Source organism: Trichoderma breve, chromosome 4 (genome assembly GCF_028502605.1).
Source record: "Trichoderma breve strain T069 chromosome 4, whole genome shotgun sequence".
Classification (NCBI taxonomy): Eukaryota; Fungi; Ascomycota; class Sordariomycetes; order Hypocreales; family Hypocreaceae; genus Trichoderma; species Trichoderma breve.
Window position 1 is genome coordinate 2010241 of NC_079235.1, and position 15110 is coordinate 2025350.

A 15110-nucleotide genomic window follows, 5' to 3' on the forward strand; every position below is an offset into this window, starting at 1 on the left:
TGAGAACAGAAAAAAGGACAGCTTAGGGAGCGGCTTCATCATAGGGAAAATCGTAGCAAGACAAGTGTCTAGAGAATGGTACACCAGCCACCACCCGGGCTTCTCCTCTAGATGCTCCTGCGCACACCAACATCATCCCAAGCCTTCCGAACCGTCTTGGCCACATCCTCACCAAACTCCTTCTTGGCAACATCGACGGTAGCATCGGCAAATTGGAGAAACGTGGAATTCTCGGGCACCTTGCCGCTCCGCATCGTCTTCCACCAAATCTGACCGGCCTTTTCCCATGAATAGCCGCCGAATGCCTTGGCTACCAGGTAAAAGGCCTTGTTGGGAATGCCAGAGTAGATGTGTACACCGCCATTGTCCTCATACATTGTGACATAGTCTTTCATGTTGTCGACTTGGGGATCTTTGCCCTACTCAAGCTGTCAGTCTCGAATCATCTAGGGGTTAAAGTACTTGAACTCACAAATCGAGGGTCATCGTATGCGGTTCCAGGGGCTTTCATGCTTCGAAGAGCAACGCCTTTGACACCGGGAAGAATGCAGTCTTCGCCGACCAGCCAGTCGGCATCTTGCGACTTTTCATCCTGCACCTTTTGCTTGATCATGATGCCAAACACGTCGGAAATATGCTCATTCAAGGCACCTGGTTGTCCCTGATACTCGAGGGCGCTTGTGTGCTCGGTCACTGCGTGCGTCAACTCGTGCCCAATAACGTCGATGCAGCCAGCAAAGTTGCTGAGAAACTCGCCGCCGTCTCCAAACACCATTTGCCGTTCTTCCGTGTCCCAAACTGCTCTCGTGTTAGCCAGTGCAATAGGTTAAGATTAAAGCAAGACTATCGATCAAACACTTACAAGCATTCTCGTACTGTCGACCAAAATGGACAGAGCTGATAACATCCATGTTTTTGTTGTCAATGGAGTTCCACTTAAACTTGTCCTTGTAAAACTCCAAGACCGTTCCGACATTGTCATATGCCTGATTGACAGTCTTGTCTTTGGTCGCCTTGTCACCCTCAGCCCGAACGAGCTTACCAGGCAATTGTCCCTCGCTTGAGGTATGCTCTGCATCGTAGATTGATCGCTGTGGCGCATCTTTGCCAATCTTTGCTACTTCTGCCGCGAGCTGGGTCCCATCTTCACGACTCTTTGCTCGTGACTCAAGGTGAAGGGTATGTTCTAGGTCTCTCGCAGCGCGTGCTCGAGCTTCCTCGTCCACGTGCTCCGATTCTGATATATGGCGAAGGACATGGGCGGGAACAAAGGGGCGAGTGGGTGGTGGACCGCGGCTGCTGCGTCGGCTCTGTATCACTGCCTCTATGTGGCTCTTGCGTTTGGCAGCAAAGGCGTGATGAGACTGAAGGGCAGCTCGAGCAGCTTCACGGACGGTGTCGGGATTATGAGAGGATTCACTAATAGCCTTGAGGAGGTGAGGAGGGACGATGTAGCAGCGATAGGACATGGTGGAGATGTTGAGATGGTAACAATATGATAGAAATGATGTGACTTCAGGGAGAGGCAATAACGCAATACGACAATACGACAATAAGTTGATGATGGTAGTAATGATTATGGAGTGTGTGTTGATGTGTGTTGATGCAGGTTCGCGTTGGGTTATGAAGAGCCAGAGCCATAATCCTGAGATGCTCTTCCCCTTTTTATATCAAAACGCATCTTGTCAACCGCGAGAGGCGATGGCTATGCCTTCCATGGCTGATGAGATACTCAAGCCACGTCATATCAATCACATTGCGTCTTTGTTCAAAGATAGCAGGAACGTGCAACACTCGCAAGGTCTAACTAATAGAGTTTTATTTATGAGAACCTTACAAGAGTAGAAAATTTTTCGTCTGCAAGCCTCTTTGGAGTAGAGTTTCCGAGGAGGGCCATGAGACGTTGGCCAGAGTCATTCTTATGGGTGCTCTCAATTATTTCAAGCAGTGCCAACATGATGCAGCTGTTTGACAATATCACTGGTCTCCGAGATAAATAGCAAGTCTACTACCATGAATATGAGCACACTCAGCTGAGACTCTCCCGCTATGGCGATGATAGCGAGGCACGACAACATTAAATGGAAGTTTGCGACTACCACATCTTTGACGTTTGTACTATTTAGAAAGTACCTAGGTACGCAGCCTTAGAACCTTTCAATATATGCCTATATGTACTGTCGACGTCGTTGATTGTGAATACACGTGCAAGACACCACATGTGCATGTACGTCGTTTAGGCGCAGGACGAGTTCTCCATCAAGAAATCGCCATCAATCTACGAATCACCATTCCTTTATGTATGCTTCTAATAAAGATGGTATTTGTGAATCAAAAACTCCATCCCAAATGGCATCTTGCCTTAACCACCAATGAGTGGTGTACAACCGTCACGTCAAAAGCCAAGTCGCGTCACTCAAAACCATAATCATGCGCAACTCAGCTCACAACAAAGTAACACTCTACCAACGTAGTCAAAAAGACCCATTCTAGGAAACAAATAGCGAGAGAGTGTCAAAACGCCCAGCACCCTCTAAAATCACAGCTGAAAAAGCTCCATGACTCAGAACTCACGTCTCTGCGCGCTCATTCGGCGCATCTCCCAAAATGTTTCGGCAGCTAGTGCTCAAAGTAACTCACCTGGGGGAAGCTACAGGCTGCTAGCTCGCTTAATGGCTTCAATGAGTGAGGAAGAAAAACAGGTAGCCAAGCATTGCATTGGCATTAGAAGAGGCCAAGCCGGACTCGGCGCCATCAGCTTGTGCGAAAAGGCCGAGCTCAATTCGAAGCAGCCCAAGATAGCATTCAGGTACCTACACAGCTAGGTAGAGGCAAAACCACGGCGTTCTCCGTATATAGCACCGCAATGGAGATAATAAGTACTGGTACCTGCATTGGCGGGATAAATGCCTCTTATCATCGGCACGGCAATGAAGTGCCATCTCGCGTTATCTCGTACTTAACAGAGTACCCAAGTAGCAATACGAGCAGCTTCACGTCAACACAATTGAAGAAGAAGAAGAAGAAGAAGAAGAAGAAGAAGAAGAAGAAGAAGAAAGAGAACAGAAAACAGAAAACAAGCCACCACTAATAACACCACACTTCCATTGACAGTCTCCATCTCCTCCATCATGCACAGCATCAATGGAGCAAAGCACTCAATTCATGCAACCATCTCTCATCCCACGCGCCCAAATCGCCCATAAAACCACACTACCCTCATTTCCGCCTAGCACCACCCAAAAAAAAACACCACCAGCACTCACTCACACTCCATAGCTTCGTCCCCCAGTACGACCAGTACAGGTACCAGTGTAACAGTAATAACAAAACCACCCATTTCTCTCTTGCCCAATGCAGCCAAGTACGCGTTTAGCCCACGAAAAAGGAGGTGGTCGCATTGACTTGTCGTGGGTAAGTTGACAAAAAAGAGAGAGAGAAAAATGCTGTAAGCAGATGCTTATTACTCGTATCGCGAGACTCTACCACGTTTCATTGTTCATGCACGTAATTTACTTCTTCACCGTTGTAATCCAAACCAACACAACTCCCACAACGGCATGATGATTCAACGGAGTAACAGTTCCTCTCAATTTCTCCATCTCCATCTACCTCACCTCATCCAACACGAGTCCAGTTCACTCAACTCACCTCATCCACACCCATGCCCTCTCGTATCGTATTACTCGATCATCACGCACAGGCCCCTTCAACGCCCATGCCTCCATGCCCTCGCTCTCCAGTTGTCACGAACCATCATCCCATCCCCCCGTACCATGCAAGGCCCCAAACACAAATCCGCCGCCCCAAAAGCCCGCAAACGCCTCTCAAGCTTGGCAGGCACCGAAAGGAAATGAAAGCCCCCCAGACCCTTGCATCGCATCGTCCGCTTCGGGCCTAACCAACTGCGCCTATGCGCGGGGAGGCACAACTAGCAGCCACTAGCTGCGTCTGGGTGTAATTAATGGCCCGGGACGGAGTAGCAGTACCCCGTATTCACAGCAGATGGCAATTTGACACGAGTATGGGGGATGGAGAAGAAGCCAAGCGAAGAGAAATATGATACCCGACTCTTGGCTGTTAGTAACACTTTGCTGTTGGTAACAGAATCACACATGGAGAAGAGCAAGGGTAAGATGTAATCAAGGTTTCTCTCATTTTTGTAACGTCCTTCTACAAGTAGGCAGCGTCCCAATCGGGCATGCGCCGGGAAATACATGATCCAAAACAGGCAATAACAAAACATCAAAAGAGGATATCAAACCAAAAAAACAAAAACACCAACGGCAAAAAAACAATCATCGATCCTGTTCTCTTCATCAATCCAAGCAAACGTCATTACCCGAAATCGGCTCGGCGGGAAGAAGAGCAGACCTCCCCCATTAAAAAAATCATTATAGGCGTTCTCGTCCAGAAGTAATTTGCAGTGAATAGGAATAAAAGGAAATTTGGGTGGAATATTTCGGTCGAGTGAATACGACTTGCCACAGATTTTGGTGTCCGTTGCCAGATGTACAATTGAACAAGAAAAACGGCGGCTTGTGTAAAAACCCGAATTTGTATAGTATTAGCTTGGTCCGCTCTCTTCTCCGCACGCAAACGATCTGCCCCATCTACATGCTTTTCATGCCCGCAACAATAAGTACATTCCTAAAAAGCAAAACAAAAGGGGAGTGTGGCTTGAGGGTTCCGTTTACAGGAGGAACTGAGCAAGGGCAAGGCCAGCACCAACAGCGAAGACGCTGCCGAGGGTAGCGGCGGTGCGGGCACCAGCGCTGCCGGGGACGGTGGGAGGCTTGGTGGGCTGGACAGAGCCGGTGGAGGAGACGGTGCCGTTGCTGGCGCTGCCACCGCCGGAGCTCTTGGTGGGAGCGGCAGTGGAAGAAGCCAGGGTGGTCTGCTCAGCGGTGGTGGTCTGCTGCTCAGCGGCGGTGGTGGAAGCAGGGGCCTTGGTGGAAGAAGCAGGAGCCTTGGTGGAGGAGGAAGAACCCTTGGTGGAGGTAGGGGCAGCGGTGGTGGAAGAAGAGTCGCTGCTGTCATCGCTGCCGTCTCCGAGAGAGACCTTGATGCTCTGCCAAGAGCCGCTGTGGTCGCCGTAGATGTACTCCTTGACGCTCTTGGAGGTAGGGGCATCAGCACCGGCGTAGTCGACAATGGAGATGCTCTTGTAGTAGCCGAGGAAGGGGGCCTTGGAGAAATCGGTGTAACCACCAGCCCACTCGACGGTGCCCTGGGGAGCATCCTTGCGACCAGCGACCCAGGTTCCGAGCTTGACCTGCATGGGGGTCTGGGGAAGGCCGGCAGCACCGCCCTCGGCGTTGGCAGCAGTGAGGCTGCGGACGACGTTGTTGTCGATCAGCCAGTTGACACCAGCAGAAGTCCACTCAACAGAGTAGGTGTGGAAAGATCCCAGAGGGTTGGAGACGGGGTGGAAAGCACCACGGTCGTAAGTAGCGGTGTTACCCTTGCTGAAGTAGTTGGTCTGAGCCTGGGCGTTGTCACCGCCAACCCACTCCCAATCGATCTACATCATCAGTTAGTCATACTGTCACATTTCGACATTGGTAGTAAAGAATGGAAAGCAACATACCTCGTCAAGATCGTCGGACTGGAGAACGGCAGAGGTGACGATACCAGCACCGGCGGCGGCCTGGACAACGACATCGATGCGGCCGAAGAAGATGTACTTGCCAGTGCGGATAGTAGGGGCCTCCTTCTCGGTGCTGATGGAGAAGACAGCACCGTTGCCGTTGTACTTGAGGGTGGTGCCGGGAAGGCTCTCGAAGTTGCCGCAGGCGCCCTTGGTGAAGTCACAGTCGCCGTCGTTCTTTCCGAAGGCAGGGTCGTTAGGGCAAGCTGTGAGGTTTGTGTTAGTTGACTATCGAGTGACATATCTCATAATCCGTGTTGGAGAAATGAGATGCGCCGTTCGAAATTCACTTACTCTTCTCGAGAGGGTTGCAGTCCGTGGAGGTCTGGGCAGACACCAGGGTGGAGGCGGCAAGAGCCAGAGCAGCGGTGGTGAAGGTCTTGGAAAGCATAGTTGCAGATGATTATACGATAGCGACGGCTTGTCGAAAATAAATAAATAACCGGATTGACGGGTGGAAAATGTGCAAGTATAAGACGGTCGAAAGATATTATTAACCTATGCAGGATTATGGCTGCAAAAACCAAGCGATAGTCGGTCAATCCGAAAGGCTGGTAGCGAGAGACTGCGCAAAGAAAAGACGCGGGAGGGACTCGAGGAAAGGTTGAGGAAGCTCGAGAGGCTTTTAACGAGAAAGTGTGATGACGATTAAAAGGGACGAGAGGAAAAAGAGAGGAAAAGAGAAGGGAAGGCTAGGCTGGTGGTGAGTGTCTTATTATTCTTTTTCCAAGACACACCTACAGTAGAGGAAGGGACGCCGACTGAGAGGCTTTGGAGGAACCTCGAGACCTTCCAGGGGTCCAGGCCCCCTGCTGTGGACCCTTGTCTTGGCGGAGGCAGGGGATCCATGTCAGCTTTTCGTACGAGTACAGTACATGGCGCCTATCTTTGACTTAGCCCCCTGCATCTGTTCAGACTGTTCTTCGCCTCCCCCTGTCCGTCATGGCGCGCTGCTGCGGTGGCCAACCAGGCTGAGTGCTGTCCGATACGACGCCTGAAAGAGCCCAGCCCAGCCCAGCCCATTGCCAGCGCTGTTGTCCTCGTACAGTAGGCGAGAGAGCCCCCAAAGCCCCAAGAACTGTCCTCGGCTCCATGGGTCCGGCTGGTGGAGAGCCCGCCAGAAAAAAAGTCGCCCACCGTTCTGTTCTGGACCCCCAGTCAGTGCCCAGGTGGCGTTCAACTGTATGGCTACTGGCGTTTAGACAGCAAAAGAACGAGGTACGAGGAGTTACTCGCCCGCCCAGTCATCACAGCTGCGGCTGGCCTTGTACCGGTACTCCGCATCGTATTGCTCGATTGATGCCATTTCCGACTTTCCGGTAGCCTAATCGGGTCTCGTGTCTCCTGCCTAGCCGCCCATTTTCCTGCCAGAAAACTGCAGCCAACGTGGTGGCTTGCCGTTATCAGCCGTTTTGTACGAGTACTCGTACATCCGACGCTCATACGAGTGATGCTGTTGCTCTGGTACGCGTAACGAGCGGTGCAGTTGCAGCAGCACCCACACATTAGACTCGTATTTTAATCAGCTTCCGAGTGGTAGTGAATGGGAGACTCTTTTGCGGCCTGTGACAGTACATGCACTTTGCAATACTGTACAATACGTCACAAGGAACCCCATTGACCGGACAGTCCATGACGCCGATGCGCAACACGATCGCAAACAAATCGCACGTAAAAAATAATCGCACCGTCAGCTCACACGATGCCCTGTGCTCCGTTTCGGTCCGTTGGCTGTCAATCACGATAATCACAAAGAAGGATGTGCGCTCTTTCGAAACCGCCGTTGGGATCGCTGCTACAGGACCTGCTGCTTTAGGGAGGTTACATGTACTCTTACTGTACCTACATGCCCAGCCCAGGCACAGCGCCTCAACCTGACGCCGTACCGGTACAAGTTAGAGACCCTGCTTGTACTGGTACGTCATTGGCTCCGGCCCCTGGATGGACACGACTATCGAGCTGCAGGGTCCATCTTCGGGTACAGCAGCGGAACAAAAAGCACGGCCAACGATACGGCGTTGCTCAGGCCGTTGACAGCTGTGTGTCACAGTGCCCGAGATGGGATGCGCGATGGATCGTCCAGAGCCGCAGAAAAAAAAAGGAGCTCGAGTCTCGAGTTTGGAGCTTGTTGCCACCATCTCCAAAACACCGTCCGAGCTGATATCAAGTACGGAGTATAAGCACCGTGCATCATCTTGCTCGTCCTCCTCTCATCGTCGCTCGTACCACCAAAAAGGTGCGTACCGATCACCCGCAAAAAAGTACGAGTACAGGTACCGCTACATGGGGCTCAGAGTAAGCTGCTGGTCGGAAGCCCCATCCAAAGTCAGGTAACCAGCCTCAATCGGCCAAGCGGCCCTCGGCATGGTGCTACCTAGTCAAATCCACCCCCAAGATGCCATCAATCAAATCACTTTCCTCTCCAGACTTTTGCGAGCCCTCTGTGTGCCGTAATACACCCAATCTACTCTGTATCTGCGGATATGGTGACCCAAATCTACATCTCATATCTCTCCTCCTCTAATGCATGTCCCGTCGTTTTCGTGCATGTGTCTCGCCATGTCACCAACGCTAAGCCCAGCCTCCTCCCTTCTGCCCATTCTTCGACTCGCCTTCTTTTCTGATCTGATCTGTGATCCGATCCCCCTCGAGCCCCTCAAAAGCCCCTCAGGAGACTTTTTTTGCTCCGCCGGGGCTGCCAAAGCGTCATGTCACTAGTAGTAACAGTAAAACGCCTTGGCTGAGATCGTTGCTGTCATGGATTGTATATTGGATGTAAAGTGCCTGTAACACGGTCTGGGTCTCACAAAAAGATTGAAAAGCACAGATGACTCAATCGGAAACTCCTCCTCCACAGCGCCAATCCCGTCCAACCTCGTCCAATCTCAGACACAGCGGGATGCCGTGGATTCTGCAGCCCGATGCTACGAAGTTGCCAGCTCCGATTACTAGACCAATAGCCTTACAGCACAGCAGAGCAGCTTACAGGCCCAGCCTCTCCGTCTCTCTTTCTCCCTGCCCCTCCACACCCTTTTCTTCTTCCCTTTTGTCCCTTTTTTTTTTTTCTCCGTCTTGTTCTTTTTTTACTCAAATACGGAGGGCGGTACCTCACGAGAGCCCGCAAACACGAGAGTCGGTGCTTGGCAGCCGTACTTGTACATGTACCCGCACAGGGAACCTGGAGGTGCTTGTCGCCCATGACAACATCAGCATCCATGATCGATTCCGAGATCACGGACCAAAAATAACGGACAGCACATGAAGGGAACAAGTCCAGGGCCCAGGTCGCCAACTCAGTCCCCGTGACCCAAGTCGCTACCAAGCATTGAACTGAACTCTTGTGCCGACTTCCTCAGCTGCTCTGTTGGCCACGGCACTCCGGCACCGTCGCCGTCCAGTGCTAGCCCGGCGGGATGGGGCGGCTTCGTATTCACACGTATATTGCGTATTAAGAGTTGATAGGTGAGGTACTGTACCTAATGTACATACATACGAGCATTATCTCTCTGCTTTTTTCTTCTTCAATCTACAGTAAAAAAAAAACAAGTGGGCTTGTAGCCGCGGGGGGGCTGTGCTGTGCTTGCAAGCCCTTTTCCGAGTCCCCATCCAATGCCATGCGGCGCTTTGTGTGACCCCGGCGCGGCGACTACCGAATTCGGCCGTGCCAGAGCGTCTATTGTCTGTTGTTTTAAATTACTCCTTGGCAGTCTCTTCTCTCGTCCACGGCGTTTCTTGGCCCATTGACGTCGACACCAGGTGAGTGATCATGACATACGAAGTGTTCCAAGGGAGACGATACTATCCTTCTTTGGTCTTCTTTTGTTTTACCACTTTCCTTCTGTCTCTCTCTCATTTTTAAGCTCTTTTGTTAGTGCTTCGTGCTTGTTTCTAGCCTCCGGATCCATCTTCGGAGTCTGCCGTAGCTGTGCCACTCTGCACTTACTCGGTGTTGCTCATCTGACGGTCTCAAAATTTCCACCTTCCGAGCACATGCACCTAAAAGCCAACTCATCTAGCCTCCGAAGCGATCGTCGCATTGACACGAGATTATCGAGGCAAAAAAAGAAGAAGAGAAAGAAAAATTTTAGAGAGAGAGATACGGGGAATCCCGTTGCGCTAGTTCGGCCTTTTGCCTGCATCATGAGTTCCAATGTTTCTATATTTACCTTTGCGCAAGCAAGTAGCATCACGTTCGTGGCCCGGCTAGGCTGCAAAGGGGACTCTTCGCTGTTAAGCTTCCTCTCCCTGCAGCCAAATGTCCGGAAGGCATGTGAGCCTTTTTCTTTGCTGACCATGTAGTTGTACAAGCACCCGTACGAGCATTAACACCATACCTGCATGTACGAGGCACTACTGTCGTCGTAGGGCGTCCTTATCGTTTCCAAACCCGTCAAAACTCCCAGCAGCAGATAAATGCCGTGACTTTGGGTTCCCATTGGCAACCTTCACCACATCACTTTTTGCCCAGGTGCTGCTCGGCGTTTCGGTTGTGCTCTCGTATTCATTTCTAATACGGCCTCACCGCTGAGGGCCCGGGCATTGACTCTTACCCACGGCTTACTTTGCACCTACTGGGTGACAGGTCGCCCTTTGCACGGTCGGGCATGGCCGCATATGGCAAGATCCTGCGTCGAACAGCGGCTCTTGTCCAGCGGATGAGGGGGTGAAAAAGGGAAGCAAAAAAGAAAAGAAAAGAAGGGGAAGAAAAAAGCCCGGTTGTCTTTTGTGCCAAGGTTTCGCGACGATCATTCTAAAACAGTGGCTCGACAGCGCAAGGGACCTATCCGGTGCCGTTTCAGACGAATTTGCGCCTCACACGAAACAGTTGTCAAGCCAGCAGCCCCCGTCTTCTTGGTCACGCACTTGCTATACGCTCATAGACAAAGACGGAAGAGGAAGAATATTGGATGTGCTTTGCGCCGGGTGTTTCCTAGTTCTTGCTCCCTGCAGGGCGGATGAGACAGCTGTAGCGCCTGCGACAAAGGAGCATCTAGAACTTAACCATCCTGCTACCGCCGTATCAAAAAGAGGGGTAGCAGAACGTGCATTGTTCGTACAGTAGGGTCTCGTAAAAAGTGCTCGTAAACTTGGATTGGGATGCTCGTGATGGCGGGTTGCCGGTTGCCTCCCAATGGGATGCAGAGGTCGTATTCTCCCACCTTGCGGCCGAAGTCTTTTCCCTCAGACCGGCCGGTTTGACCAGAAAAAAGAGTAGAAGCAACTAAGTACAGAGGACAGCGGTTTAGAGTGCTCCATTTTCTGTTGCTGGGCAATATGTGCGCACATCCCTTGGGAAGTTGTTTCGGCTGGGATCGGTTCAGTGTCTCAGACTTGTTCCGCTTTAATATAACAAAGACTCTTTGTTATTGTTTTTGTTGTTTTTACTCAACCCTGACGATCTCTGTGTACTGAATAGATGAATGATGATTAACCTTTACGATTAAGCTGTCGATGACGGGAAAAGCCGTCCTGGTGTGCAGAGTCATTCGAGTATAAGTGCATTTGTAGCAGTACAGTTATATCAGTTGCATTAGCACTACCTATACGTACTTGTGCGTACCAGTAGGTAAACGATGAACGATACAGGTTAGGTGCTTGTGCATTTTAATAGTAGCTGTCCTGAATCTTGCGATCAAAGGCCAATACTACACCGCATACCAGCCAGCAACTGGATAGGAACAAGTTCTATCTTGTTGACATTTTAGATCCAATGACCTTTAGTGCATGTGATTGAGATAGACTTTTACGGCACAGTTAATTGTTAGACTCTTGGATAATATAACTAGCAAATAAACACAGTAGGATATAAATTCTCATGTTTACATTCTTGAGTTGCACGTTCATTTAGCAGTGGCATGTCAAATGTATTTCTCCGTTAGGTGTTGATGTGATGCACTAACAGCAGGACTCTGCATGCCATGGTGCTTGGTGAGTTTCTCAAAATAGATGCCCTCATGTACTCGTATGTGATCTATCTATTTACTTATTTATACCATTGACGCATCTCAGCGCAATCAATTTGCTCAAAATAGGGACGGAATAGTTACATGTGCCCGTATGCTCCGTCGGACATTACATAAGCCACTGTATTTATAAAAATCTCACTTGCAGTCAAAGGATGAGATTATCGATGCATGGATTACAAGTATAGAACAAGAATTTTATGAACCATTGATGCTCATTCGTCCGCTTATCGATTATGTATGCCTATTGTATAGGAATATAGATATATGGAACAAACAGGCGATGCTCTGCCGGTGTTTTAAGACGTACGAGAGTGATGTCATGAAATCAGTCACGCATGTCGTTGAGTAGTGGATATGAGTACGAGCATACGGAGTAGAGTTCGTCAAGCTGACCCACCAAATAGAAGAATAGAGAAGTAAAAGAAAGGGAAAAAATGCCGACCCGTCTATTCCGAGCTCCAGACGGAGTACACTATTAAAGTTTGGCGGGTGGCTATGAGATATCTCCATCGTTGCTAAATATAGAAGATGGCGGCAGCGGGACCCATATTGAATTCAGGGAATAGCCCTGCGAGACGAGGCTGTGAGTGCCACTTCGACAACACAGATTTGCTAATTGTGGTTCATTGGAGAGAAAGCGTCGGTTTGACAAGGCTGGACAGGAAACGAAACGGCCAACTGGTACAGTACAGTACATCTCGAGCCACATGATGAACATCCAGCAGCTCTTTCATGGATGTGTTTTTGTAATGCATCAGCAAGCAAGGCCGATAGATGAGTCCAAAGGTTACCAATTAATAATCTCGCGCGTGCTCCTGCCGGCATATATTCTGTCCCATGCTTTATTTTTGAGGGGGAAAAATTAGCAGGGCCTCTGATCAAGGTGAAACCGTTATACAATGCCAATTTCGCAACAGCAGTCAACACAACGCATCGATTTACCCTTCTTCTCTCACCTTATTCCTCTTACTCTCTCTTACACCTACACACTCTCACTCACTAGATCTATCAGCATCTACTCCATCTACCAGCATTTATCTTCTAAAACATCTTTATAAAGCAACGAGACCTCTCTGTGGGCTTTTCTCGTTTAAACAGCCATCGCTGGAGTGGCCCAAATTATAGTATCAGCAACTAATGGGGGTAAGTTACAGGTATCTTTATATACTGCTCTGAAGCCACAGTTGCAGTTAATCAGTTCCTTGAATAAGCTATTTTAAGGCGAAGACTACTTACCTACTGAATGGAAGGAGTATGCAAAAAAAACCCAGAGATTGCGCGAACCATACGACGCACAGTTGCAGAACTCAGGACACCAGGGATGGAGAGTTTGGGGCGGAGCTCGAAAAGACTGATGTGAAAATGGACAAGTTTCTAATTATCAGCAACCCAGACTATGGAGATTCGGGTATGTTGGATCCTTCGGTGAGATCACATTCAAAGAAAGGACAACACGCAACTGGAAAAGGAGAAACAAAGAATATAACCAGGCGAAAGTTACCATCCTCCAGAAAGAAGAAAACGGAACATAACAGCATATATCTAGTAGGCTGGGAAAGGTTACTTCTTGTTGAAGATTGTAGATAGGCTCACTGGTTTGTTGGCGTTTGGCCAGACCGCAGGAGTTGGTGTGGGCGTTAGTCTGATGTTGTCTGTTAACAGCAGTTTGTGTTGTAGGAGCGTCGTCAAAGATAGTGGTGAACGCTTCCATGGAATTGAACACCCGGTCGAAGTTGTCGTTCTTGTATGTAGGGACAGAAAGACAAGCCCAGACGAGCTCAAGCATTGCATCGATAATTGTTTCAGACGCCATAGTGACACAACGATGTCGACAAATTGTCATGTGGTACCAGTAGGTTGACGAGAGAGAGACAGAGGAGTCGACGACGACAACTGCGAGAAACCGGAGAGGAAGAGCGAGCGTAATGACGACGACGAGGTGTGCTTGAAGACCAGAGAAGAAGAAGAGAAAAACACAACGATGACGATGATCTTGAGGAGATCAAGAAATGTTGGTCAGCAGAGCCCCGGGCTCATAACCATTGGGACTGCAACGTCCTCCCCAGACTCTGCCGTTGCAGTTGGCCGAGGAACCGGCCCCCGAGCCCGAGCCACAGCCGCAATCGCAAGCGAGCCAAAGTAGCATCGCAATTATTCTGCTCGAGGGACCTGCTGTAACCAAACTCACATACAGGTGGATGTCTCACGTTGCTCTCACCCCTTTCCTCTCTTCCTCTATTCATCTCTTGCCCTCTTTCCCTCTCACTCTTTCATTTTCTTACTCTTGAACCTTGATATTCCCTTTCCCATTCTCTTTCTTCCCTTCATTACATGCCTTATACAAACACAGACTGATGTGTGTCGTTCGACAACCCTTTCTCATCATGTTAATAACTCACATGTGACTATAGAGCCTCTGTCTATCCGCCTGGCTGCAGACCAGGCCCTTGCCCCTGCTCCCACCTCCGAACCAGAGGTTATTCGTGCGCCCCTCCATATGTATCGCAAATGGGGTTACGTGAGGAAGCATTGCCCTTTGGGCGGGGACAAAATATTTTCTGGAGGAATTCCAACCAGCACCCCAGAAACTGCGAGGGGTTCACATGTAGGAACAGGATGTGAAGCCAGTAGTTCCCCGGATTTGTATACCATTTTCTTTAATTTGATTAATGTCGGATGATATGCTGCGGATGCTCAAGCTGTGTAGCTGCATTTCTTGCTTCATTGCCTTTATATCTTGCCCCATTTCATGCTGATTGTTCCCGGTTGGCATTAAAGTTTCTCGCCATGGTTCAAATTCTCCAGCAGTTGGAAATGTTGCTGCAATAGCCTTCGAAACTCTTTCAATCTCTCTGAGACTGCCTTTGGACAGCCTTAAGTCCAAATAATTCGTATTCTTTTCAATATTTTCGAAAGGGAAGCCTTTTATTTACTACTCACTTGTCCAGTAAGTATCTAGGTAGTGGCTATGTTCCTGTACCTAGCTATTGAAAGATCTGCTACTACCGCTACTTTCTGTTATTATTAATATTTTATTATAGTATCTGCTATTGTCGATACTTTGTTCTATCATCTATGTTATTGCTGTATTGTTCTAGTATCTGTTATTACGGTGATATATCTTTATTATATATATTTTGGAATTATCACTACCTATCTATGTAGCTTTAAATCGGAGACATGAGATGCTGGATAGCTGACTACCTGAATGTCGGTGACATACTTATCAAGTGGGCAGTTGGTTTTGGCGCCGGCTGTAATTGCCCGTCTGGAAATAGGTTATCCGCTGGCGGTGTTTCGGTTGTCTCTCTCGCATATGCTCTTGGGTCTTCCAGCCATTGTTCCGGTCTGATGTCTGGTAGATTCTCCAGCTCCCCCTGGGCGTCTTTGTCATGAGTTGCGTCTATTGTCTGAAGTCTGCTCAGCGCATCTGGAATCTTATGGTCTTTCCCTGCTTTGTGTATCATATGTACGAAGTTCTTCCAATTTCCTAG

The 15110-nt window shown here is 49.3% G+C and overlaps 2 protein-coding genes across 2 annotated transcripts; both read right to left on the reverse strand.

Moving 5' to 3' along the window:
- Window positions 1-107: 107 nt before the first annotated feature.
- T069G_06884 (thermolysin metallopeptidase, alpha-helical domain-containing protein) lies at window positions 108-1469 on the reverse strand (the record flags this gene model as incomplete). Its single annotated transcript, XM_056174094.1, has 3 exons — window positions 108-419; window positions 473-798; window positions 863-1469. The coding sequence occupies 3 exons, from the start codon at window positions 1467-1469 to the stop codon at window positions 108-110; spliced, it is 1245 nt and encodes a 414-aa protein (XP_056027673.1).
- Window positions 1470-4693: 3224 nt separating this feature from the next.
- Window positions 4694-6041, reverse strand: T069G_06885 (glycosyl hydrolases family 16 domain-containing protein; the record flags this gene model as incomplete). Its single annotated transcript, XM_056174095.1, has 3 exons — window positions 4694-5524; window positions 5591-5856; window positions 5945-6041. The coding sequence occupies 3 exons, from the start codon at window positions 6039-6041 to the stop codon at window positions 4694-4696; spliced, it is 1194 nt and encodes a 397-aa protein (XP_056027674.1).
- Window positions 6042-15110: the final 9069 nt, after the last annotated feature.